The 25778-nt window shown below is 54.9% G+C and overlaps 1 protein-coding gene across 1 annotated transcript in view; it reads left to right on the top strand.

Moving 5' to 3' along the window:
- Positions 1–5713: 5713 nt before the first annotated feature.
- The window catches only part of RAPGEF3 (Rap guanine nucleotide exchange factor 3), a 22065-nt gene continuing 2000 nt past the window's right edge, over positions 5714–25778 (top strand). Inside the window, exons 1-24 of the mRNA XM_023231238.2 lie at positions 5714–6343; positions 6816–7028; positions 12905–12958; positions 13045–13151; positions 13354–13475; positions 13658–13826; positions 14445–14529; positions 14879–14939; positions 15052–15128; positions 15325–15471; positions 15929–16041; positions 16318–16406; positions 16708–16786; positions 16997–17147; positions 17233–17315; positions 17959–17998; positions 20783–20864; positions 21175–21321; positions 23247–23344; positions 23813–23938; positions 24030–24211; positions 24457–24547; positions 24661–24711; positions 25623–25710. Of these exons, the coding sequence (XP_023087006.1) occupies positions 6338–6343; positions 6816–7028; positions 12905–12958; positions 13045–13151; positions 13354–13475; positions 13658–13826; positions 14445–14529; positions 14879–14939; positions 15052–15128; positions 15325–15471; positions 15929–16041; positions 16318–16406; positions 16708–16786; positions 16997–17147; positions 17233–17315; positions 17959–17998; positions 20783–20864; positions 21175–21321; positions 23247–23344; positions 23813–23938; positions 24030–24211; positions 24457–24547; positions 24661–24711; positions 25623–25710 (2461 nt within the window). The 5' untranslated portion in view covers positions 5714–6337. The remainder of the gene's footprint in view (positions 6344–6815; positions 7029–12904; positions 12959–13044; positions 13152–13353; positions 13476–13657; positions 13827–14444; positions 14530–14878; positions 14940–15051; positions 15129–15324; positions 15472–15928; positions 16042–16317; positions 16407–16707; positions 16787–16996; positions 17148–17232; positions 17316–17958; positions 17999–20782; positions 20865–21174; positions 21322–23246; positions 23345–23812; positions 23939–24029; positions 24212–24456; positions 24548–24660; positions 24712–25622; positions 25711–25778) is intronic.

Here is a 25778-nt window from a genome sequence, read left to right as displayed (position 1 = left end):
CAGGCACACACCACTGTGCCCAGCTAATTTTTGTGTTTTTAGTAGAAACGGGGTTTCACCACGTTGGCCAGGATGGTCTCGACCTGGTGATCTGCCTGCCTCGGCCTCCCAAAGTGCTGGGATTACCGGCGTGAGTCACCGCACCTGGTCTAATTTCTTACCAAGTTCTCTCTGAAGGGAGGAAATGGGCAGTGGATCTCATGCCAGGAAAACTTTGGCCTATTTGGTTTCCTCTCTGACCCCAGCACTTCCAGAGTGGCATTTGGGGTTGGGATGGCTCTGCCCTGATGCTGGGAAGGGGACCTTGGCCCTAGCCTGCTTTCCTTGTTAACCACATCCTCCCCCCACCCCCAGCCAGTGCTCTGGATCCAGCCTGACTGACCAGGCCTGAGAGACAGAACTGGGCATCTCCTGAGCAGGGGCCAGGGCCCTGCTAGGACCCCTCTTTCAGGCTCCTGAAGTTGCCCCTACCAAGACTCTCTGAAACAAAGGGACAAAGTGGGCACAGGGTTTGAGTTCTGAACAGAGGCCGTGAGCCCAGGATGAGTTGGAAGATGGGGGCACTTAAGACAAAGGTTTTGGGAAGGCTGGGAAAGTTGCAAAGAGGGGAGTGGTAGGAGGCAGTGGGTAGTGTGGGTGTTCAGCCTCAGAACAGAGTACAGGGGTGAGGAGAAAAGTGACCCTTGGGGAAAGTGGCCACAAGTGGAATGGGGCAGCCATTGCAGAACACTGGTCACTCAAGGTCAGATGCAGTGTCTCGTAGGACCCAAACAAGACACACACACACACACACACACACTTCTCTCTCTCTCTCTCTCTCTCCTTGAGAAGCATAAGTTGTGGGGAGAAAGCAGTTACTCGTTTCTGTACATTCCTACAACAGTAAACTTGCCGGGAGTCAGGCTGCTTCCCTCCCTTCTAGGGGCATCTCCAGCCCTGCCCGTCTTCACCTGCTCTTCTGGCTTCTGCCACCCTGTCCCTACCCTCCAGCCCAGCATCACTACCACGGGTCTGTTCGACGACTATTTCCTCATCTCCGCCATGCACGGCTAGCTTGAGCACCAGCCAGAGGAATGTGCCTCCAGGAGAGTGTGGGGTTCCTGCTTTCGCCTCTGCAATTTCCGGCAGCTCCCAGCCCTGACTGTGAGCCCCAGCTTGCCCACATTGGCCTCCTAGAGGCAGGAGCCCATCCCTCCTCTCCCTCCTATCACTGTCATAAGTGGCTCATGAGTGACTGGTGACCTGCTAGTCCTAGGAAGGTTTGGCTTGGCGCCCATCAAGGCTCCAGCTCCCTGCCCCTGCCGCTGACCCCAGGAATGGGCAGGGGAGGAGATGGAGGAACTGAACTGGAACAGCCCTTGGGGGATGGAGTCTGGGCAAGAGTCAGAGGGCCTTAAACCATGCAGAGCCAGGAGGTAGAGTCCAGAGGAGAATACCTGGATCTCTGCTCAATCTCTTCCCACTGTTGACCAACCATAGGCAAGGTCGACTCCTAGGGGTGTTGTGGGAGGCTCAGCCGCAGGCCAAGGTCCTGGCACAGCCCTTATTTATATCCCCTACGGCTTTATCTCCCAGTTGGCCTCCAAGCTGGTCATTTCCCGCAGTTCCATGGGAGGCCTATTAGTGAAATTTTCCTCCAGCCTCCCTCTCTCCATCCCAACAATCACCCTCAAATGTCACAGCTGAGCCTTGTGAACAAAGTTGATAGCACAGGATAGAGGAGAAATGACTAGGAGACAAGAAGGCAGCAAGGAGGGAGGCAGATGGCATGAAAGGCCTTGAAATTGAACTGGGAAACTAGCTCCTCTCCCTTCCATCCTGCTGAGGCTACAGGCCCATAGCAGGCACCAGCTGACTGCTCACTGTTCCTGTTCATTTCATTTCCACCCATAATCATTAAGCATCAACTTCACGCCAGACACTGTGCTGGGGAGGGAGAGCCAATCAGATTAGTGTGTTAGGGAGATAAAAGATAATTCCAATAGGATCTGGGGCCCTGAAGATTTGGGACAGTGTCTGCTGCTCAGTTTGAGCTCTCCAGTTTACAGCAAAGTTCCCGGCACTTAGAGTAAATGTTGTTGAATGAATTCAAGATTCCTTGAAGATTCTTGTGGCATTGCATAGTAAGGACTGAGGAAGGCAAGGTTGAGAGTAGTGATCGGGGCAGGAGGTAGCAGTGTACAATGGTGTTTAGGAATATGGACTCTGCAGTTAGACTGCCGGAGTCTGGCTGTATTACTTATTAACTGTGTGACCTTGGGAAAGTTACTTTGTCTCCCTGTGACTCAGTTTCCTCACTCACAAATAAGAATTATTCTGAGGATAAAAAGATGTATATAAAGTGACTAACAGTATTCTGCACATAGTAAATACTGGAAGAGACCATTATTGGGCTAGAACAGTTGCAGTGGGGATGAGGCATAACAGAGAGATGCAAGAGATGCTTCATTGGTTGAATCAACCTGACTTGTGGCTGCCTGGATGTGGGAGAAGGAGGAATGTAGGATATCAGGCTCCTTGCTTAGGCAGTGGTAGAGTTTGGGAACAGGGAGCTGAGAGAGGCAGAGCAGGAGGAGAGGCCTCCTGGGGCAGGAAGGGAATATGAGGTTCCTGTGAAGATCCAGGAAACTATGGGCTCACCTTGTGTAGAGCTCAGCAAAGAGGCTGAAGTGGGGAAAATCAAGCCCAGAGTCAAAGGCTGGTCTGAGAAGCCCCCTTCAACCTCCCACCCTCCTCAGCTATCCACGGGAGCCTCTGCCACCTGCTTGAAGGGAATGGGGGAGGGTTCAAGGACGTCCATGCTCTGGCAGGAGCTCATTGTCCGAGTAGAGTGTATTAAGGGGTCCTACTGTTCAGTTTCCATCATCTGTACCAAGGTGTGGGCAAATGGCTGTGGATATGAGTTTTTCCTCCTTTATAGGAGCTGTCAGTATGTTTCAGAGGCAGGACTGCAGAGTGGCAAAGCACACAGGGTAGAAACCACCTAGGCAGACTCACTCACGGCTCTACCACTTCCAAGTGTGGGACCTTGGGCAAGTCATTTAAGCTCTTTGGGTCTCAGGTCTCTCATCTGTAAAATGGGATAACAATAATAACAACCTCATCTCATACGGTGGTTGTGACAATTCAATCAGTGAATACATATAAAGTATCAAGATCAGGGCCTGGTGCATGTTGACTATTGTTATTATTATTTATCTGTCTTAACACACCTGCCAGGCATTTAATGACAGTCAGTGGAGGATGGAGGTGGTACCATGACATGGCATGATTGTCCCCAAAATGATTCACCATCTTGCTTGGATGTGTTTCTCAGACACATTCCCAGTCCTCTGCCCCTTCTAGGCCTTCGCGATGATCAAATATCTGCTGAGCAGTAATTCTACTGGCCGGTCCCCATCCAGGGATTCTGAGAAGGCAAAAACCTGCCCCGTCATCTGCTTTGATGGCAGGCTGGGGGCCTTGCCTGTTAGAGATAGGACAAGCTAGAAATGGGACACATAAAAGATCCACTCACTATGATCTCCCCAGGCTAGGAGCCAATAGGTAATCGCCCCAGGCCCTCTTCTCAGTCCACCCAGAGAGGGGGAATGAAAAAGAGATGGAAAAAAGAAAGCCAAGAGTAGTGTTGAAGGGGAACATAGATGGGAAGTGGCTTTGGGACACTTTCATTTTCACTGATTTGAAAGACTTTCTTCCGATCCTTGGCTCCCTGAGGTTCCCCCACACTTCAACACAAACATATTCGATTTTCCCTTTTCTTTTTTTTTGAGATGGAGTCTCGCTCTGTCGCCCAGGCTGGAGTGCAGTGGCATGATCTCGGCTCACTGCAACCTTCGCCTCCCGGGTTCAAGCAATTCTCCCACCTCAGACTCCTGAGTAGCTGGGATTACAGGCGCGCACCACCACGCCTGGCTAATTTTTATATTTTTAGTAGAGACAGGGTTTCACCACGTTGGTCAGGCTGGTCTTGAACTCCTGACCTTGTGATCCAACCCCCCTCAGCCTCCCAAGGTGTTGGGATCACAGGCGTGAGCCACCGTGCCCGGCCTCAATTTCCCTTTTTTGAGTAGACTCTCCTAGGCAGTCTAGTCTACATTAGAAGAGAAAATAGAATACATATAGAGTATACACAGTATACCATGGGGAGTACGTGGAGACAGACAACCTGGATTCATGCCCGAGCTCCACCATTTACTAGCTGTGTGACTTTGGCAATTTACTTAATATCCCTGAGCCTCAGTTTCCCCATCTGTAACGTGAGGATAACAGCAGTACCTACTTCACAGGATTGTGGCAGGAATTAAACACACGGAAAGCACTTGAAAGAGTGCCCGCACATGTTTAGCTTTTGTGGCTCTACTGAAATGTCTACAGGTATACAAGTGTCCTGCCTCACTCCCCAGCATCTTTTCTACCTGCTCAGAGTAAGGGCAGCAAGAATAGGAAATAGGGAACCCCTTTGTGACCCTACTGCCAGTCTCAGGAAGCCTTCCTGCAAGGGCAGGGCACTGGCCCCAACAACCCAAAACTCACGACTCCATCCCCCTAACTCTTCCCCATGCATACCTGTGACTCCCAACTTGTCATCCTTTCCTACCAGTTTCCAAGTTGCTCTTCCTTCTTCCAAATTACCAGAACTTGGTTGAATGAATTTGGGTCTGAGGTCAGATTCATTCTCAGGCTTCCCTCCTTCCCCGGAGAGGCATTTAAAACTCTACCAGCGTTTCTTAATGTATGGACACAGCGGATGACCTGGGGTGTTTGTTCAAAATACAGATTTTCCATTTCATGCCAATAGGATTGAATATGAATTGCTGGGGACACAGCCTGCATTTTAGTAAGCTTCTGGGAAACATTTTTTATACACATATACATGAAAAATGAGATTTTAATCACAATTAAAATTCCTATCCCCACTTTCAAGAAAATAATCATTGGTGGAGGAAGGGGGTTTGGCATCCCAAAATTGGGGGTATAGGCTTTTTAGAGCTACTTCTTCCCAGTCTGGGCTGGCTCAACAGCAAAGGCAAAAGGGAAGAGAAGAGGCAAAAAAAGCCTAAAAAGCTGGGGGCGGGGCGTTTGCCTCCTTCCAAACCCTCATGATCGTCCTGAGCAATTACCGGGCGCCGCGCGGTTCGCTGTCTCCGGCCACTGTCTCTCCACCCTCTCAGGAATGGGGCGAAGACGCCCGCGCTGGGTCACTTGCACAGTCGTGGAAACTGAGGCCCAGGGAGGCGTGGGGCCTAGGTAGCAAGCCTGCTTAGCAGGGCGCTGGAATTCCTGGTCTCTGCCTCAACCTACCCGGCCACCAGGGAGCGCGCGGTAGGGGGCGTGGTCCTCGAACACCTTCTGCTCCCCTGGAAGCTCTGCCACAATCCCAATCTCCTCTCAGGGCCGCGACTCCGGTCCTATCCGTCCTGGAGAGCGGTCCTTCCTCTCCAGCCTCAGTTTCCTCATCTGCTCCCGGTGTGTGTGTGCTGGGGCAGGGGGCAGTGGGGCGTGGGTCTGGGAACGGAACTGCGAGAGGCAAAGCGGCGGGATTCCCCGCGGAAAAGCCGCCTAGTCCCTCCCCCGGGCGGCTGGAGACCCTGAACTGAAACAGAAGGCAGACGCCCCCGGCCGGGAAGCGGCCCCAGCCCGGATTTCCCTCCCGGGTGGGGCCGCAATGACTCACCGCCTCCCCCCTTTCCCCGGTTTCCTTGTTTGCATTTCTCCTCCTGGCCACGTGGCGGCCAGTGCAGCCACTCACCGCCCGATCCCCGACACCCCGGCCGTTGCGGCCTTCTGCACACACCTCGGGGCGGCTCCTGCCCCCTGGGGATGCTCTGGGCTCAGGCGGATGTCCATTCTACGTACCCCCGGGTGCGGACTACAAAGCCGCGGCTGCCCGCCCCCTTCCCCTACGTTCTCCTCTACCGTAAGGCAGGGCGCCTCCTCCCCGCCCCCTCCGCCAGTCAAGGGGAGGAGAACGGGGCGGGCAGAGCAGGGGGTGTGACAGCTCCCGCCCGGACCGGAGCCAGCGCAGCCTAGCTTCAGCGCCCGGTGCCAGCTGGCTTCTTCGTCTGGGGGAGGCGCGGGGCTCCTTGTCGCCGGTGGCTGGGTGGCGTCCCCCCACCAAGCCCCCACCTCTCTACTCACCCAAGAGGAGCCTCTCCACCGAGCCCTGCATCCTGCTGCCCTGGCAGCCGGTCCAGCTAGGCACTGGCCCCGTTCGCTGTACCTGGACTTACCCACCGACTCCCTCCCGATTCCCTTATCAAAGCTGATGGGGGTCGCTGGGGACCGCCCAGCCTTTTGTTAGAGCCTGCACGGCTGTGCGAACTTGAAAAGAAACATGAAGGTGGGTAAGGTGGGGTCAGGGTTGAGGAGGAGCAGGAGAGGGCCGGAGAGGAAGCTGACACGCTGGGGAGTTTGGGTGGGAGAGAGAGGGTTGGTCAGGGCTGAGGAGGAGGGGAGAAGAGTTTGAGCCGAAGCTGCATTTCTGGGAGACCCAGTGAATCTATAGCCTCATACTGGGAGGTGGTGGAGATCCCTGCAGGGGCATGGGCAGTGAGATGGGACAGAATTCCAAAGAGGACTAAAAAGGGCCTGATCTTTTCCAAGAGCCAGCTGGAGACCCCTAAGTGCGCCAGACCGGCAGGCCCCAGTAAAGGTCTTCCTGTTCCTCCCCCCAGCTCCTGGCAGGGCTGCAGCACCTCCGCCTGACCAGTCCAGAGGACTCTAAGGAAGTAGCTCTGCCTGGGGCAGTTGAACTGTGGTCCAGCTGCCCCAGTCGCGTCCCATGGCTGTCCACTTTCCTCCCTGTGTCACAGGTGGGCTGGCCAGGTGAGAGCTGCTGGCAGGTGGGCCTGGCTGTGGAGGATAGCCCAGCTCTGGGAGCACCGCGGGTGGAAGCCCTCCCTGACGTGGTCCCGGAGGGGACACTACTCAACATGGTGTTGAGGAAGATGCACCGGCCCCGAAGCTGCTCCTACCAGCTGCTGCTGGAGCACCAGCGTCCGAGCTGCATCCAGGGGCTGCGCTGGGTGAGTCCCTTTAACCTGCCCAGGTGCCAGGGTCAGTACCAGGGCTAGAGGGGGGCCTGGATCGTGGCTCGGCATGCTGCTGGTGGTCCAGCTTGCTCTGGGGGGTCTAGAGTGGTACAGCTGCCCTAGACGTGGGTCAGGAAGCTTGTCTGCAGTATGCGTGGGTGGCTCACACAGCTGCAAAGTGTGTGTCTGTGTGTGTGTTCTGCCCAAATGTCTCTGGGCATAGGGGGAAGGGGAACGGGATTTGCTATCTGTCACCTCTGTGAGCCAGGCATTGAGTTAGGTGCTTGTGTGTTCTCTCCAGGTGGAGGTGGGAGGTATAGGGGCCAGGTCAAGGGGTTGGAGTGAGGTAAGCTTGGTTACGGTTCTTGGGTATGTCACTGTGGCAGCATTCTCCTTTAGTGAGTTACTGAACTGTGCTAATTCTGTGTTTTGGGCTTGGGGTGAGGTAGTCATGTGGATGCTGCTTGGTACCTGCCTTTGGGGTCTCAGGGAAGGATTCTGAGACATTTGGAGAATCTGAGATGACCAAAGTGCCCTTTGCTAGTGAGAAACATTTCTAGACCTGAAAGAATGAAGGAGAGAGCAGGAAGGGGAAAGAATGGTGGGATTTGGGAGGCAAGATAATGGCTGTACTATCCAAATCAGCAGAGACTAAATAGAGTAGCTTAGCTTGAGATTCAGTTATGTCTTTACTGCATGTGTCCACCCGGGTTTCGCTATGTTGCCCAGGCTGGTCTTCAACTCCCAGGCCCAAGCAATTCACCTGCCTTGGCCTCCCAAAGTGCTAGTATTACAGGTGTGACCCACCGTGCTTGGCCAGGAGAGTTCATTTCTTTTTTCTTTTTCTTTTCTTTTCTTTTCTTTTTTTTTTTTTTTTTTTTTACTGGAGTCTTCCTCTGTCACCAGGCTGGAGTGCAGTGACACCATCTCGGCTCACTGCAACCTCCGCCTCCCAGGTTCAAGCGATTCTCCTGCCTCAGCCTCCTGAGTAGCTGGGGCTACAGCTGTGCACCACCATGCCCAGCTAATTTTAGTATTTTTAGTAGAGATGGGGTTTCACCATATTGGCCAGGATGGTCTCGATCTCTTGACCTTGTGATCCGCCTGCCTCAGCCTCCCATAGTGCTGGGATTACAGGCATGAGCCATTGCACCTAGCCGAGAGTTCCTTTCTTATTGGCAAGTCCTTTCGAGTAGAATAACCACTACCCTCTCCGTCCTTTCCCCTACCTTGCCCAACTGCCATTTACGCTGAGGCTGAGTTGAAAAAACTGAGACCCACCAAGATGAGGGGCTCCTCTTTGCAATCAGAATTGAGAGGAGAGTCCAGGTGTTAGTACTGGTAGAGCTGTTCTCTACTAGGGTCTTCCTTATCATGAACGTGGGTCCTCCCCTGCTACCCCTCCAGCTCTCTTCTCCGGGTCATTGGCTGTACCTATTGCCTGGAGCCAGTGGGCTGGAACCCTCCCTCCCTCCTTCCCTCTTAGGCTATAATTATTTGTGCATTTCCTGTCCCCTTCCCAGCTTGTAGAGGCAAGGTAGGGGGTAGGGAGAAGGTCAGGTGCCAGGACAATGAGGTCACTGGAGGATCCCCTGGGACCTGAAGTCTGGGAGGGAGTGGAGGAGGCCACCAGGCTGTTTCCTGACTCCCCACAGCCCCCAGAAATGAAGGGCTGGTGTGCATGGGGAGGCTGGAGAGGTGGGGGTGAAGGTTGCTGGAGTGTAAATGGGGTCAAAGGCACAGAAACAAGGCCCTTCCCTGACAGGCGGGCGTTGGTGACTAGAGGGAACTTAGATTTTTAGTGTTTAGAGGCAGGCGGCCACTCCCTCTTCTGATGACCATCTTTGGGGACTAGGGTGGGGAGGTTTCATTCCATCATTCCTATGTTTGAGAGGCTCTGGGTACCTGTGAAGCTGTACTTCTTACCTCTTGATGATGCCTTTAGCCCAGGGAAGGCTTCCATGAGGGAATGAATGAGTGCCAGCTGTAAGCACGCACACCCACAGTAAAGGGGTGGAGCCCGAGTCCCAGGAAGACAGCGCTGCCAGTTATTGATGCCAGACCTCCCTCTTGGAAAGCCAAGGGGAAAACCCATTAACCTCCCAGAGAAGAAGTCTGAAGACAGCTCTTTCTGTTCCTACCTAGACCAGGACAAGAGAAAATGCAAGCGGGTTACAGTAGGAGAGCTTGCAGTTAGATACAGACTAAGATAAGACTTAACAGCTATGGCAAAGGTGACAGTGGAACGGAATGGTAGAACATCTTTGGAAAACATGAGGAGGGAGGTGAGACCTTGTCTGATGTCTGGGGGCAGGGGCAAGATCAGTGACCTCTGGTGGGTTCTCTTAGCTCAGGGAAGTCTGAGATGATTCTCTTTGTGCGACTGTTTTTGGGGAAGTGGTCCTATTTCGTAACTCAGAGAACACACTTTCATCCAATCTGTCCAAATAATAGCAGCAGCTACTAGTTATACAGTACTTATGTGCCAGAAATTATTGTAAGAGGTTGACCTTTATCATATCAAATAATTCTCACAACAGCCCTGTGAGATAGGTATTAATGTCATCATCTCCATTTTACAGATGTGAAAACGAAGTCACAGAGAGGTTAAGTGACAGGTTGAGAGTTACACAGCTGCTAAGTGGCAAAGCTGGGCTTTGGTCCTGGGCAATCTGGCTGTAGAGTCCAAGCTCATAACCACATAACCACCATGCTGCACTTCTCTCTTGCTACAAATAGTAACACTGACACCTTAAGGCATCACCTCACCCCACGCACCCTTCCCCTGTCCCACCACAAGCAGCTTTAGCCTAACACGTTAGCTATGGCCCAAGGGAACTGGTCTGACAGGTCCCCAGGCTGTCTGGCTCTGTGCCTGTCTCTCCAGCCCGGCTCTGACATTCAGTGACAGGGAGTGAGGGTGGGGCAGGCCCCAGTGCTGGTGCCAGGGGAGTTATTAGTGCCTCCTCTTCCACCCTGAAACCTTTCTGTTCAGGAAGGAGAGGAGGGAGTGGGTGAGGACCTTCACCTTGACCCATATCAGCTGCTTCTTCCCGAGAACCTTGAAACTGACATGGTATAGCTTTTTTTTTTTCACTGTCCTGGTAATAGGGCCCATCATGAAATAATAACATCTGATCAAGTCAACTAACACTTACTAAGTGGTTACTATGATCCAGGCACCATTCCAAGTACTTTATATTATTAACTTTTTGATCCTCATAACCCTTTGTGATAGGTACTATTCTTATCATCAACCCCAGTTTACAGACTGAAACTGAAGCTGAGAACTTCAGTAATCAGCACGAGCTCACATAACCAGATGGTAATGCAAAAGCTGGGATTTGAACCCAAGCATCTGGCTGTGGAGACCGTATACTTGACCACTGCCCTTGAATAGCAGCCCTCTCTCCACGCCATCCTAGAAGGTTGCCATGCACACAAACATCCTGGGGGCACAGAAAGGGTAGAGTAACAAACCTATCTACCTTTGTCTAACCCAGTGGTTTCCAAACTTACTTGCCCACGGAACTTGCCTGAAGGCAGAATACCTCTACTGTCTGTGTCCATAGCACAAAGCTGAGGAAACATGGGGATAGGCATCATGGGAGACGGACGGTAGGGCGTAATGCTAAGAGCATGGCCTTTGGAATCAGACAGACACACGTATGAATCCTGGTGCCCTTACTGACCAACAGTTAGGGCAGGTTGTAGAACCTTGGAGCTTTCTTTTTTCTAGCTGTGAAACAGGAAACAAATACCTACCTCTGGGGTCAGCACCAGTAGCAGAGTTATTCAGTAGAATCTTACCTTTCTAAATAGTTGTGTGATCTCTCTGGGCTTTTGCTTTCCTTGTCAAAATGAGAGGGATTCCTTAAGGTCCCTTCCTCCGTGCTCATGGGCTAGGGCCTGTTCTCCGACCTGCATGCTCATCCCCTGGGGAAGGACAGGAAATGACCAGCCTGGCCATGTGACCCAGCACCTCCCCTCCTAATGTGCCCTCTTCCAGGTCAGAATAATACCAGGAAGGGGACTGGTGCTGGAGCCTGGGTTGTGGGCTCCAATGGGAGTTGGGGCAGGGACTGGGGCCACCTGGGCATTTTGACATGAACAACAACAAGTCATTAGCACTCAGGCACTGTTTGTTCCTACACAGGGGGCTGGCTGGGTAGCATTCCTGCCCTTCCTCCCTTCCCTGGCTCCTCCTCCTCCTCATTTCCTGTCGTTAAGTCTCCAGGGCTCTATGTCTGGCACTGGGCTCGGCCCCATGACCCGGGCAGGGATACCCTTGGGACACCTAGTGACTTCCGCCCAGCCCTGGGCCAGGCGCCTGCGCATGCCAGACCTCAGGCCTCTGCCTGGGCACGCAGTGCCAAGATGCCTGTGCTCAGGTCCCTGCCAGCACCAGGCCTGGTTGTACTGCAACTCCCCAGCAGGTCCTTTTCAGGGACCCGAGGGCAGATGGGAAGCTAGGAGAGAGGTGGCTGGTGAGGCGAGAGGAAAGGGATAGGTGGGGTGGGTGTGGGGAGACTGAGAATGGGAGCACTTCTGGGTGGGAACTTGAACTTCTCCACAGCTGTCTGGCTGTCCCAAGTGTGTGCGACTGAGTTACACAAGGTACCTCACCTCCAGGCTTTTATTTCCTCGTAAGTTACAGAGGACAGACAATGCCTGCTCTGCCTATTTTACATCTGATCCTATTTTACATGAGATCCAATGAAATCAAGGGGGTGGTTGTGCTTTGTAAACTGTAAAGTGCTTTGTAAACTGTACAGTGAGCTCTTTGAGATGGCTCATAGACTGTAGAGCATCCTGTCCAGAGATGCCCATAAACCCCAGTTCTCAGGTGGCAGGAAAAGAAGGGTCGTGAGGGGCTTTCTTGGCCATTATTCCAGGGTATACAGGCCCGGGAGTTCCAAATGGCTTGTTACCAAGGGCAGGGAATCCTTACTAAGCAGTGTTTCCGTGACAAAGTGCGTCTTCCTGAGCCAGTCCTGTGTGCCACCAAGGACTTATTCACTCTTGCAGGGCATGGGCTAGCAACGTCTCAGAGAAGAAAGACACTTTCCAGCAAGCAGCCCCACCCTAATGCCTCACAGATGAGTACTAGCTAACATGTGCATACAGCTCTATGCCAGGCAATGCTTTAAACATTCGACATGTAGCAGCTCATTTAATTCTCCCAAAGCCTCATGAGTTGGTATCATTAGTGCTTTATAGATTTTATAGTTAAGGAAACTCAGGTCGGGAGGGAGAGGTTAAATCACTTGTTTCAGGTCACATCTTCAATCAGTGGGGGAGCAGATCTGAATCCAGGAGCCTGGCTCCAGGGTTTGTGATTTTAACTACCAGGCTGATCTGAGGCCCAGAGATGGCAAGAGACCTGCTCGTGGGTCTGTGGAAGGGCACAGAAGCTGGCTGGGGATCAGGCCTGGGACCCCAGCCCAGGAGCAGTCATTCCTAGGCTTCCTGAGCTGCTCACATCCTGGCTTCCGTCTCACGGGCCTTCTTATCTCATGTCCTCATGCTTCTTTCAGCCCCTTCACTTCTTTCCCCCAACAGCAGCAGTTCACCTGGGGGTGTGGGCACCCCTGGGCCCTGAGTAAGCAGAATGGGTGCCTTGGGGCCCTCATCTGTAGGGAGGCAGTCCTTGGGTTGGGTCTGGTGATCAGGATGGCAGGGTGGGAAGAGGCGATGCCCAAGGCACAGGGTGCTGAGTAAATATTTGTTTATTTGCTGAATAAATGGCCACATGGATGCATTTGGGGTTGGGGCCTAGGCAAGGGTGGAAGTGATGGGGGAGGGGAGGTGTCCAAGAGCTGGGCTTGAAGGCCTCACACTGACGTGCACACTTTCCCTGCTGCCTCCAGACACCACTCACCAACAGCGAGGAGTCCCTGGATTTCAGCGAGAGCCTGGAGCAGGTAGAAGCCTGGGTGGGGTGGAGCTGGGACAGGCAGCACCATGAGAGGTTCAGAGCCTGAACCGCTGTGCCCTTCCTCCCTCCAAGGCCTCCACAGAGCGGGTGCTCAGGGCTGGGAGGCAGCTGCATCGGCAACTGCTGGCCACCTGCCCAAACCTCATCCGAGACCGGAAGTACCACCTTAGGCTCTATCGGTGAGTGGAGGCCCTGCTGCGTCCCTGCCCAGCCTCCTTGCTTTCTCTCCGTTCCACTCTATTTCAGGCACCTGGGCCTCACCCTGCTTCTAGCAGAGGGACGAACCAGGCTTGGGCCTTAGAGGGTGCCTTCCTAATGCAGAGTTCCTCCCTCTCCCTGCCACCCTCCTTCCACTGGCCTGTCCCCTTCTACCTTCCATAGGCAGTGCTGCTCTGGCCGGGAGCTGGTGGATGGGATCTTGGCCCTGGGACTTGGGGTCCATTCCCGGAGCCAAGTTGTGGGAATCTGCCAGGTGCTGCTGGATGAAGGTGCCCTCTGCCATGGTGAGCCCGAGCCCAGGGTGGGGTGCCCTGGGCTGGGCTGGGCAGTGATGGGGACAGGACAGGGCAGTCCTGGGAAGCAGGCATTCCTTGGGGAGTGCTGAGGGGTGGTATTGCTGTGGGGTTTCATACCCACACGGCCTCAATTTCCTCTCCTCCCCCACACCTGGGCCTCTGCCCCCCAGTGAAACACGACTGGGCCTTCCAGGACCGAGATGCCCAATTCTACCGGTTCCCCGGGCCCGAGCCTGAGCCCGTGGGAGCTCATGAGATGGAGGAGGAGTTGGCTGAAGCTGTGGCCCTGCTCTCCCAGCGGGGGCCTGATGCCCTGCTCACTGTGGCACTTCGAAAGCCGTGAGTCAGAATCCCTGCCCCCCGTGACCCCAGACCCCACACAGCACTCAGATTCCATGGTTTCTCACACTGATCTCTGGCGACATCTCTCACCTGTTGTGGAGGGAAGGGAACCTGGCTGGCCCAGAAGCCCCTGGCCCTGACTGCCATGGACTTGCTGTGTGACCTGGATCCCTCCACACTCCCAAACCGACCCCAAGTCAGTTTCTTCCTCTGTAAATGAGGGTGTTGGGCCAGGGGGATCTCTGAGGACCCTTCTCACTCAGAGATACAGTTGTGGCTGAAAGCAAGGGAGTTTTGGAAACTGCAGTCCGGTGGGTCCAGGTTCAAATTCCAGCTGGACCGGCTACTGGCTGGGTGACCTTGAGCCTCCCCATGCTAGTTCCTGTTCTGTCAAGTGAGGATAATTGAACTGCTCCTTAGGCTTGTTGTGAAACAATGCATGCAAAATGCTCATCACAGGCGCTGCCACATGTGCGCACTCAGTAAAGGTTAGCCGCTACTGATAACCATCACTGCTGAGGCACCGTCGGGGCTTTGGCTGGGTGGGTGGAGTGGCTCCCTGTGCCTGGCGGGCCCACAGTTCACGGTGTGCTCCCATCCCTCCTGTCCCTGCAGCCCAGGTCAGCGCACGGATGAAGAGCTGGACCTCATCTTTGAGGAGCTGCTGCACATCAAGGCTGTAGCCCACCTCTCCAACTCAGTCAGTCCCGCCCCTCCCAGCCCTGCCCTGTCCCAGGCATCTCCTCTTCCTGTGACTTCCCTGAAACTCAACTGCTGGGCCAGAGGGCGTTTCTCCACTTCCATCTATGGCTGGAAATTTTCAGTCTGATTTCTTGCCCCCAGCGCTACTCTGTCTGAAAACCCTTCTGCCTCTGTCAGCCCATTTTCTCCACTTGCTTTGTCTCCTGCCAAATCCTGGGAACGCCTGACCTGGCCACATCTCTGTCCCTCAGCACTTGTGTCTTTGGACCTAACCACATCCCTAGCAAAAGCCTGGCTGCTCTGCACATGAACTTGTCACCGCTGACTCTCCTATCTCCACCACACAGGTGAAGCGAGAATTAGCAGCCGTTCTGCTCTTTGAACCACACAGCAAGGCAGGGACCGTGTGTAAGTCCAGCAGGGCACAAGAAGCCAGGCACAGGGCCTGGACATGGGCAGAAGGATGTGTGAAGGAGTGGTAGGTGCCAGGAGGGCCTGGTCTGAGGTATGCCTCTGTCAGTGTTCAGCCAGGGGGACAAGGGCACTTCGTGGTACATTATCTGGAAGGGATCTGTCAATGTGGTGACCCATGGCAAGGTGAGCCCTCCTTCCTCCCCGCCCCAGCGCCCTGGGTCCTAACTGCTCCCTGGTCCGTTCCTCATGGGTAGTGCCTTTGTTAGTCTACTGCTGCTGACCCTCTGTGTCTCCTGTCTGGGTTGTTTTCCTGCTGTGGGTCTGTCCTGGCAAGGGCTGGGGGTGGCAGGGGTGGGCTGAGACTGAGGCCTGGCTGCAGGGGCTGGTGACTACCCTGCATGAGGGAGATGACTTTGGACAGCTGGCTCTGGTGAATGATGCACCTCGGGCAGCCACCATCATCCTGCGAGAAGACAACTGTCATTTCCTGCGTGTGGACAAGCAGGACTTCAACCGTATCATCAAGGTGCTGCTGCTGGGGTCGGGGAGGGTCTGCCGTTTGTCCAGAGAAGTGATGTGGGGCGAGGAGTAGGGACCAGAGCAGAGGGCCTGTAAGAAGCAGGGCAGGTAGGAGATGCTGGGCTATGATGGCTGGCAGTGGGGACCATGGCCCTGGGTATGTGTGAGAAGGTGAAGCCTGTAGGGCACAGCAGGGGTTCAGCGAGACCAGTGACCTCAGGCTCAGTGTGGGAGACCAGGGGAAGCATGGGTGTGCACGGGGCAGGGGACTAGGCTGTGGGGCAGGAAGGATGCATGGAAGGAAGGGAAGGCTGAGGAGGTGGAGCCAAAGTCGGAGGTGGGAGAAGGGCTGTGGGTCCCTGTGGGACCCTCATGGGGCTCAGGGGCTGGAATGAAGGAGGTAGATGAGAGAGTCTAAAGCTGGAACATCATGTGTTGAGCATGGGGTGTGGCCTTTTCTCCAGGATGTGGAGGCAAAGACCATGCGGCTAGAAGAACATGGCAAAGTGGTGCTGGTGCTGGAGAGAGCCTCTCACGGCGCCGGCCCATCCCGACCCCCAACCCTAGGCAGGAACCGGTAACATACCTGCCATGCTGCCTCTCCACACTGTCTCTCCTTTCATTTCCCAGTCTTTGCTCCCTTCCCCTGTGTCATATCCCTGCCCTCTGACCACCTGTGGATGGAGAGGTATTGAGGGACCAGGATGTACTCACTGAGTCAGTCTCCTCCCCGCCCTAAGGTGGGACAGGGCTGGCTAATCGAGAAAAATGATGTAATTGATTATTGATGTCTGCTCAGGTGTGGGAGTGGGGAGTGGTGGCACCAGTGCCATAGATTGGCCGTTTCTGCTAGGTATACAGTGATGTCTGGCACCCCAGAGAAGATCCTAGAGCTCCTGTTGGAGGCCATGGGACCAGATTCCAGTGCTCATGACCCAACAGGTAAGGGCAAGAGACACCCTGCCCGCTTTCTGACTCACCGGGTGGTCCATGCAGCCTAGGAGAGAGCCAGGTACCCTGTATCTGATCTCACCGAATGCTGGATTGGTCTGTACAGTGGTTGGCAATAAGTCCTCTTACCTGTGCTCTTGGCTTAGTGGGGAGCACTATCACAGGGGCTGGACACTGCTGGTACCTTGCAGGTGGTGGGATGTGGGGAAGGGTCCTTCCATCTGCCCATACACCTGTGCTCAGCAGACTTGGCCTCTGAAGCCTCCTCCCATCCCCCTACCCTGTCCTACAGAGACATTCCTCAGCGACTTCCTCCTGACCCACAGGGTCTTCATGCCCAGCGCCCAACTCTGTGCCGCCCTTCTGCACCAATATCCTTCCAGCCCCCACGGGGATGGTGTACGTAGGGGATAGGATGGTGCATAGGGTTGAGAGAATCTTACCAGCGTGGCTGTGCTGAGTCCTCTAAATGCCAGCCTGCTGCCAGGCCCAGCTTGCCTGGGGCCTGGGCATCCTGCCCATCCTTTGCCTCAGGTGGGTGGCCCTGGTTGGATATTGTGGTTCCCTTGACTGGTGCCCACCTTCCATGCGGAGCCTGCGGGTGGTAGTGAGCAGGAGCGCAGCACCTACATCTGCAACAAGAGGCAGCAGATCCTGCGGCTGGTCAGCCAGTGGGTGGCCCTGTATGGCTCCATGCTCCACACTGACCCTGTGGCTACCAGCTTCCTCCAGGTACCTGGGAGTGAGGTACAGCAGGGCTGGGCTGCCCGGAGTGGACGCAGCTACAGCCATCTCAGTGCATCTTGGCTCTTCTTAGAAACTCTCAGACCTGGTGGGCAGGGACGCCCGACTCAGCAACCTGCTGAGGGAGCAGTGGCCAGAGAGGCGGCGACACCACAGGTGATGCTTTGATTCCGTTAATTTGTCATTTCCATAACTGGCAGTGCCACAGGACCAAGAGCATATGCTCTGGAGTCAAGCACTTGGCTTCAGATCCAGGCTGAACCACTTACTTCAATTCCTTGTTCTTATCAGTCCCCTTGCTGTTCACCCTCACGCCACATGTCCATCCATTCTCATGCATCGTGCACTCATTCATTGATTGATTCTCATATCCTGAGTGTACCTGCTGTTCTCACTTCCTCCATTGGGCATGCATTTATTACCAAATACCCTCAGTGCCAGTTTCTGCCAGCCCTGCCCAGTACATTTCCTAGACTTTACCTTCACCCTTGCAGGTGTTCCCACGGGAGCAGCTGAGATTCAGGGGGGTAGGGAGCTCATCTGAAACAGCACTTGATCTGAAACCCTGGGTCTCCACCTGCCTTTAACTTTTTCCTTCCCCTCCTGGCCTTGGAAAATCACAAAGTCCAGGGGCCTGGTTTCAAGACCGTGTTTGCCCCTCTTTATGTGATACTTACCTGGTCGTGCTTACCTCTGAACCGCTGGTGAGGGCCGGGGGGATTCCAGAGCCCCAAGGGCCTCCCTGCTGCCGGCCCAGGAATACCCGGGCTTACTCACCTCCCTTCTCTCTTGTCTGCAGGTTGGAGAATGGCTGTGGGAATGCATCTCCTCAGATGAAGGTGTCTGCCTGGCCCCAGCTTCTTTCCTCTGCTCCTCCTGGACTGCAGGTCCCTCCTTCACCCCCTGACCCTGAGGGGCTCTGTGTGCGTGGGAAGCTCTCCTCCCACAAACACACCCTTGAGTCTGTGACAGGTGTTCACAGGGCCCTTGCTGCATGTGGTGCCCTGGGCCAGGCCGTGCCCGGAGGTGCAGAGGCCTAAGGTGGTCTCCCTCCTCCCCCACTCCCTGACTCCATGGGCCTTTTATTCCTTTTGGGAGGTAATTCATGCCCACAGGTAGAGCCTGGGAGATGAGGAATGGTGGCTGGAGTTGGCCTCCGAGGCCCACAGGGCTCCTGGTGGCCAGTGCTATGGGAGCTCAGAGGAAGGCGAGGCCCCTCCCTGGAAAGTCAGAGGTGGCCCCAGGCCATTCTCAGCTGGGGCTTAAAGGGAAGCAAAGAGGGGACGAGAAGATGTGACTGCAGCCAGGATTTGGTTGAGGAATGGTGGGAGAAAGAACTGGAAAGGTAGACTGGGTTGGTGGTGGGGAGAGCTGCACTGGGAATAAAATCCAAGGGCCTCACCGGCCAGCAGGCTCCCCGTGCTCCCACCCTACTGTGCGTCCCAGCCTCTGCCTGCTGGAGGCTCTCACTGGCTTCTTCTCCTCCGAAGGCTAAGCCTGTTATCCCCTCAGGACCTTTGTACTTATCCCTTAGCCTGGAAGCGTCTTCCTCTGGCTCTGCCTGACAGGATCCTTCTTGTTCTCATCTCAGCCAAATGCTGGGTTCCCAGACAGGCCCCCTCCCATCTCCTTATCTGGAACACCCTCCCCTTTCTCCCTACCACACTCTGCCGTGGTGTCCTCTGTGATTTTCTTCAAAGCACTCTCGCCAGGTGGAATTGTTTTCTTTGCCTACTTGCTTTCTGTCCTTTGGTATCTCTCCTATCCCACTGGAGGGTTGACTTCCCTCCTGCGGGCCCCCACCTCCGCTTCTCCTTGCTCACATGCTGCCTGGCTCTTGGCTGACACTCAGAAACTGATGTGGGCTCGCCCTCGCGGGCTGGGCACTGTGCTAGGTGCTGATGCTGCACTTCGGCCCTGGCCTGTGGGGCTGCAGTCAGGCAAGGGGCAGAGCAGTTAAACAACCCGTGATGTGCAGTGACACGGGACATTGTCCGTGAATCTGCACTGGAGTCGGCTCCTCCAACTGGAGTCGGCTCCTGAAAATGGGAGGGGAAGAGCCGACTCCAGTGCAAATTCAGGGAAAGTGGCCCATGTAAGCGACTACTGGAGCTGAGAGCTGCAGGGGGCGAGGGTGGAGGAAGAAGAGGATACCTGGCAGGCAAACCCAGGAGGAAAGGGAACCCAGGAGGAGGATCCCTTGAGGAGCGAGAGTGAGAGCAGGACCCCAGAGCAGGCAGGAAGTGGGCAGGGCCCCATGGGCCAGGGCCAGGGGTTCTGATCTTTGTCCTAAGAGCAGTGCAGACCACTGAAGGGGTTTGAGCCAAGGTTGGCAAAGTCTGATTTGTGTTTTGAATAGGTCAGCTAAAGAGCCTGGGCTTTCTCCAGCAGACAGTGGCCGCCATTGAAGCCGAGGGCGGGAGCTTCACGGGGCTCTGGTCAGGCAGACTGGAGGAGGAGGGTTGGAGGCACCTGGGAGGGAGGAGGAGGATCATAGTTGGGCCATTGGAGTAGATAAGGAGTGAGGCCTTGTGGGCAGTTGGAACTGAAATTAGCCTGGGCAGGGGAGGAGGGGGCATGGGAGACCCATTTCAAAGAAGAATCCTCAAAGCAAGATGACAAGCTACAGGAAGTGTGGAGGAGCCTGGAGCCTGGGAGAATGGCCGGGGAGCAGAGTGGTCTGGGAGGCAGGATGCAAGGATCCGATGGGTATATGGAGTGTGAGGTAATGGATCACTCATGTGGAAGGATCCAGGGGGTGTTTGAGACCAGGGTTTGGAAGAGAGTTCAGCACTGCTGGTAGTTTTGGGAATCACCCATGTACAGGCGACATATGAGGCAGTGAGGAACTCTGCAGGGGGCCCTGAGATTTGGAAATGTAGGGAAGAGCAATGGATTGAGGTCTGAACCTGGAGGATCTGCCATACGCAGAGCTGGGAGGAGGGACAGAATCAGTACCAGAGTTGGAAAAAAGCAGGGTGGGAGGGGGAACCTGCGTCAGGAGCCTTGCCCGGCAGGTGCTGCCCCACCAGCAGGGGCTTGGCAGTGGTTTCCACGCACTGCATCCCTGCTGTGGACTGGGAAAGGGCCGCTGGCACAGTGTTGGAGCACACTGTGGGAAAGGAGCAGGAGGGATTCCAACAACTCTGCCAGTTAGCAGCTGTGTGGCTTTGGGCATGTTACTTAACCTCTCTGAGCCTCATTTATTTCATCCATAAATGGAAATAATAATACTTTTGTCAAAGGTGCATTGTGAATATTTAGATCCTCAGAATAATGCCTGGCTTGTAGCAAATGGTAGCTGGAGGGAAAGGAAAAAAAATCCAAGTCAACAGCTGAAGAGTTTTCCTATCAGAACTGCTCTGGACCTATCTGGCAGAGGCAGAAGCACACACGCGGAGGGGCATGGATTTGCCCCGCCCTTCGACACGGTGTGTCTTCTCCTGGAGCCTTGGTCCCAGGTGCCTTGCCTGGGCTCAGGTGAATGTGGCAGGCAGAGCCCTCTGGTGGTGTGATTGCTGTGTGGTGCCCTTGCTCCTGGTGACACAGGGCCCTCACAATCTCTCCCTCCACGCTCTCCTCTCGTCCTCCCAGTCTTATTTTCTCGTTCCTCTTCCTCCCAGGCCCGGAACTTGCCTGTTTGGCTCCCCAACCAGGACGAGCCCCTTCCTGGCAGCAGCTGTGCCATCCGAGTTGGGGATAAAGGTTGGTGGTCTGAGCCAGTCGGGCACAGCCTGACATCTGTACCCTGCTGTCTCTGCCTCTCTTGTCCTGCTGTCGTCACTTTTGACCTGGGTATGCCTGGGCCAAGGTGGCATGCTGTACTCCTCAGGGTCTGTGTTCCAGGCTGCTGGCCACATCTGCCTCCTGTACCCCTTTCTTTTGCTCAGGGCCTCCCCACCTGCAGCTCAGCCTCTTGGGGATCCCTCCCACCCTTACTGCAATAACTGCCCTCTCCCTCCTGGGGTAGAGATCAGGCGGCCCTTCCCACAGTTCAGTCTGGTCTCCTCTTTAGTCCCCTACGACATCTGCCTGCCAGACCACTCAGTGTTGACCCTGCAGCTGCCTGTGACAGCGTCTGTGAGAGAGGTGATGGCGGCGTTGGCCCAGGAGGATGGCTGGACCAAGGGGCAGGTGCTGGTGAAGGTCAATTCTGCAGGTGGTGAGTTATGCCCCTGGATAGACCCCAAGGGAGGGTGGCCCGTCGGATGTGCGCCCAGGTCCCCCAAAGATCATTGTCATCATTGTCATCTTTCTCGTCTTCCTCAGTGTGAATGATGGCTAGCATTAATGGGAGGTGGAGTGCATCTATTCGAAGTGCATTTCATGCAGTGTGTAAGAACATGAGCTCTGGAGCCTGCTTCTTGCCTTTGGCACCAGCCCTTTAGCTCGCTATCTGTGTGTCCTCTGGCAGGGTACTTCATCTCTCTGTGCTCAGTTTTATCATCTGTAAAATGGGAATATTAGGAGTACTTGCCCCCTGGAGGAACTGTGAGGATCAAATGAGTTCATCTATGAAAGCATTTAGAATGGTGCCTGGCACATAATGATACATAACTATTAGCTGCTATTACTATCATCATTTGTGTTTAGTCATTTAATATGAAATAATAACAATCTCATGAGGTGCAGGTACTTTTATTCTATTTTCAGAACAATGAAGCTCAAAAGGTGTGAGCTATTCCTCAGGCTCACACAGTGAGAGTAGCTGGTCTTGCAACTTAGGTAGTCTTCATTTGTTTAGTCACTCAGCAAACATTTTTGAGGATCAGCTATGAGCCAGCAATATGTTAGGAGCTGGAGATACCACAGCAGGTAAAACAGGTCAGCCTGATGGTTAAGAGCATAGACTGTGGACTCCCAGACGTGTGAAGGCATCTCAGGCTCACCATTTACTAGCTGTGTGATGCTGGGGAAGTTGCTTAACCTCTCTGAGCCTACATTTCCTCACCTGTCAGATGAGGACTGTAATTGTATCTACCACAGTGTTGTAATGGCTACTAAGTGAGCTAATGTGTGTAAAGCAGCACAGGGCCTGCCACAAAGTCAGTGCTGAGAACATGGTGGGCTCAGGATTATTAAGATGGGCCTCCAGAGAACCTGGAACATTCAAAACCACCATTCTCTGTGGAGGGCAGGGGCCTGACAGCTGGACCCCGGGGCAGACAAGAATTAGGGGCGTTCAAGAAGTGGGGATGAGAAAAGAAAAGCCTTCTCCCTTCAGTAAGTGGGGAGTATTGAAGGGCACCTGTGTGCCCTGCCCTGGGAAGCACTGCCGTCTGCTGGCCATATGGTGAGTTGCAGTTGCCCAAAGGTCATGTGTATTGAGACCCTACTATGTGCCAGGCGCTGTTTAGAGCACTGATCGCCAAAGCACTTGGATTGACACCCATGTCAATAACCAATATTTAATTAAAACCCACACCCCACTGTGTGAATATTTGTTTGTAAGTAATACACATATATTACTACATTACTATCATAATAAAGATAGATAAAATAGAAATTGATGGAGTAGAAATGCAAAGCAGGTAGAAAAAAATAAATGTAAGTAGAAGAGCTCATATTTTTCCCGGGCACATGAATGATCTGATGTACCTTACTTTGGAGGCCACTGCTGTAGGGACTGGGAACTCAAGCACAGTCCCAGTCCATGAGGAGCTGATGAAAATCAACATCAAGGCTTATGTAAGACATTTCCCAGTTTTCAAAGGGCTTTTATACATAGCATGTACTTATAGCTACTATTTATATACATTGTTTTATTTGACTTATGAAATAGTCAGGGCAAGTCTTATTGTCTCCATTTTACCAGGGAGGAAAGTGAGGCTGAGGGAGGATCAGACCCTGCCCAGGTTCTTCCTGACTCACTGAGGATCTTTTCTCATTCTCTTGGATGTGCCTTCCTGGGCAGCGTGGCTGCGTGGGCACATGTACCTGTGTATCTGAGCACCCGCCCAGGACTTCAACCCTGCTACGAGGAGAAACAACCTCCCAGCCTCCCAAACATCTCCTCCACCCTGTCCTCCAGCTGGTCCCTGGCCTCCCTCCCTTCCCCCACCCAGGCCGCCACTGCTGTCTTTGCAGATGCCATTGGCCTGCAGCCAGATGCCCGTGGTGTGGCCACATCTCTGGGGCTCAATGAGCGGCTCTTTGTTGTCAACCCACAGGAAGTGCATGAGCTGGTAGGGACCAGGCAGGGTGCCAGGGCCCAGGGAGGAGATCTATTTTGAGCCTGGAAGGAGTGGATTCTGGGGAGGGTCCTAGGGAGAAGAGGGAGGAAGGGCCTGGCTCTGGCTGCTGCTGGGTCCTCAGCACATAGAGGAAGGAGTGGGCTTCAGCTGACGGGGGAATTCCCAAGATTGTGCAGGGCAGGGGCGGGTAGCACTGGTTGGGAGCTCCCAAGGACAAAGAGGAGGACCTGCCCTAGTTAGGGGTTCCCCAGGAGACAGGAGCCTAAAAGGAGGGGTCTCAGCACTGGGGAGCCCTATCCTCCAGCTGCTACAACCCCTAGACACCCTCTACTCGCCGCTCCTGCCCTCCTAACCCTCCTGCTAACATGAGCATAGAGTCCTTGCCCCAACCCTCTCCCCCTACCCTGTGCCTTTCCCTGGATTCCTCAGGCAGCCCCCTGAGCACTCTCCCACCCGCAGACCCCACACCCTGACCAGCTGGGCCCCACTGTGGGCTCTGCTGAGGGGCTGGACCTGGTGAGTGCCAAGGACCTGGCAGGCCAGCTGACGGACCACGACTGGAGCCTCTTCAGCAGCATCCACCAGGTGTGGGAGGCAGAGCTGGGGGAGGAGAGCAGGCGGCGGGAGGCCCGGCTCGGCTCGGCACTCACTGACCTCACCTGCTGCCCCTGCCCAGGTGGAGCTAATTTACTATGCGCTGGGCCCCCAGCATCTGCGGGATGTCACCACCGCCAACCTGGAGCGCTTCATGCGCCGCTTCAACGAGCTGCAGTACTGGGTGGCCACTGAGCTGTGTCTCTGCCCGGTGCCTGGCCCCCGGGCCCAGCTGCTCAGGAAGTTCATTAAGCTGGCGGCCCAGTGAGTCCCTGTCCAGCGGGTGGGGCGTGGCCAGAGTCCCTAGGCTACCTTTTCCTAAACCCCCCTCTTTGCTTAGTATGTTGCCAAATCTGCCACCCTATTTGTTCCCTGGGTCTCCTGGAGCCTCTGCCTTCCCACCCCATCCAGCTTGGGTCTCTGCAGTGGCTGGCCTGGCTGTTGTCTGGGGGCACTGTGGGGGTGGCTGCTTCCCTTACCCTGAGGGTCTCTGGGTCTTCTGCTCACAGCCTCAAGGAGCAGAAGAATCTCAATTCCTTCTTTGCCGTCATGTTTGGCCTCAGCAACTCGGCCATCAGCCGCCTAGCCCACACCTGGGAGGTAGGTGTGGTCTGGAGGGCCCCCTCCTGAGGTCAGGCCTCAGGCCCTCCTGGGAGGGCTGGATGGGGCTGGGCCTCCCCCAGAGCAGCTGCTCATCTGCCTCCCTTTCACAGCGGCTGCCACACAAAGTCCGGAAGCTGTACTCCGCCCTCGAGAGGCTGCTGGTGAGCGCTCAGCCCTGCCTGGCCTGGCTCTGCTAGGATCAGCTGGGTTCGGCCCTGCCCTCCAGACATCCTCACTCCTGGCTTCCCCACAGCCCCTATACCTGTCCTTTGTCACTTTCAGGGTTCCCAACCTTGGCCCAGGGCCTAGCTCCGGCCTGTGAGTTTGGGGAGCTGGCTGAGGAGGGGGTGTTCAGCACTAGGATAGGGGTTGCATGGTGCACTCTGGCCCTCAGTGTGTGTCTGCATGGGGGCAGGAGATCCTGTGTGAAGACTGGGCTGGAGCATGTGGGTGTCTGGTCCTGGGGTCTGAGGTACCAGGGCAGCGTCAGGGGCTCCAGAGCCCAAGGGCCTGGCATGGAGCGCCCATGGTGCACCAGGGCCTGTCTGCCCCTCAGGAGCTCCGAGGGGCTTACAGAAGAGGCGAGGAAAGACTTGGGGGTGGAACCTCCCATCTCCAGGAACTTTTGAGGATTTTGAGGGTTTCGACTGTTCTGGAGAGAAGGAGAGAAGAAGAGGTACTTCATCAGCATAGCCTGGGAGCTCTTGAGAGAAAATCCACCTCGTGGGGCTCAAGGGGTTCAAAGGAGTTTACTCTCCAGAGAGAGAAAGGGAGAGAGAGGGAGGGACAGAGAGAGACAGGGACAGAAAGGGACAGAGAGATGACAGAGACAGACCTTTCCAAGAAACTTGGGGCCCCTCTAAGTGCTGTGAATTTTCTCAGTGCTAATGGGAGACTGGAAGCCCCATGCTCGCCTGTGACAGAGCCTGGGTGAAACCTGGGGCTGAGGAGAGGCTGAGTCGGGGCCTCTGCACCTGCTGTGGGATGGGCATGTGGCCCCTCCTTGGTTGGGTGGGGTCTGTGGTGGCTTATGCTCTGTGTGCAACCCCCTCAGTGTGGCTTCTTCCCCTAGGATCCCTCCTGGAACCACCGGGTGTACCGACTGGCCCTCGCCAAGCTCTCCCCTCCTATCATCCCCTTCATGCCCCTTCTTCTCAAAGGTAACAGGGCTTCCTGCCTCTGTCCCCCCATCCCCCCTTCCTGCCTCCGTCCCCCCATCCCCCCTTCC

This window comes from Piliocolobus tephrosceles, chromosome 10 (assembly GCF_002776525.5).
Source record: "Piliocolobus tephrosceles isolate RC106 chromosome 10, ASM277652v3, whole genome shotgun sequence".
Classification (NCBI taxonomy): domain Eukaryota; kingdom Metazoa; phylum Chordata; class Mammalia; order Primates; family Cercopithecidae; genus Piliocolobus; species Piliocolobus tephrosceles.
The sequence above is the reverse complement of the archived record's forward strand: the minus strand, read 5'-3'. Positions and strand labels throughout refer to the sequence as shown.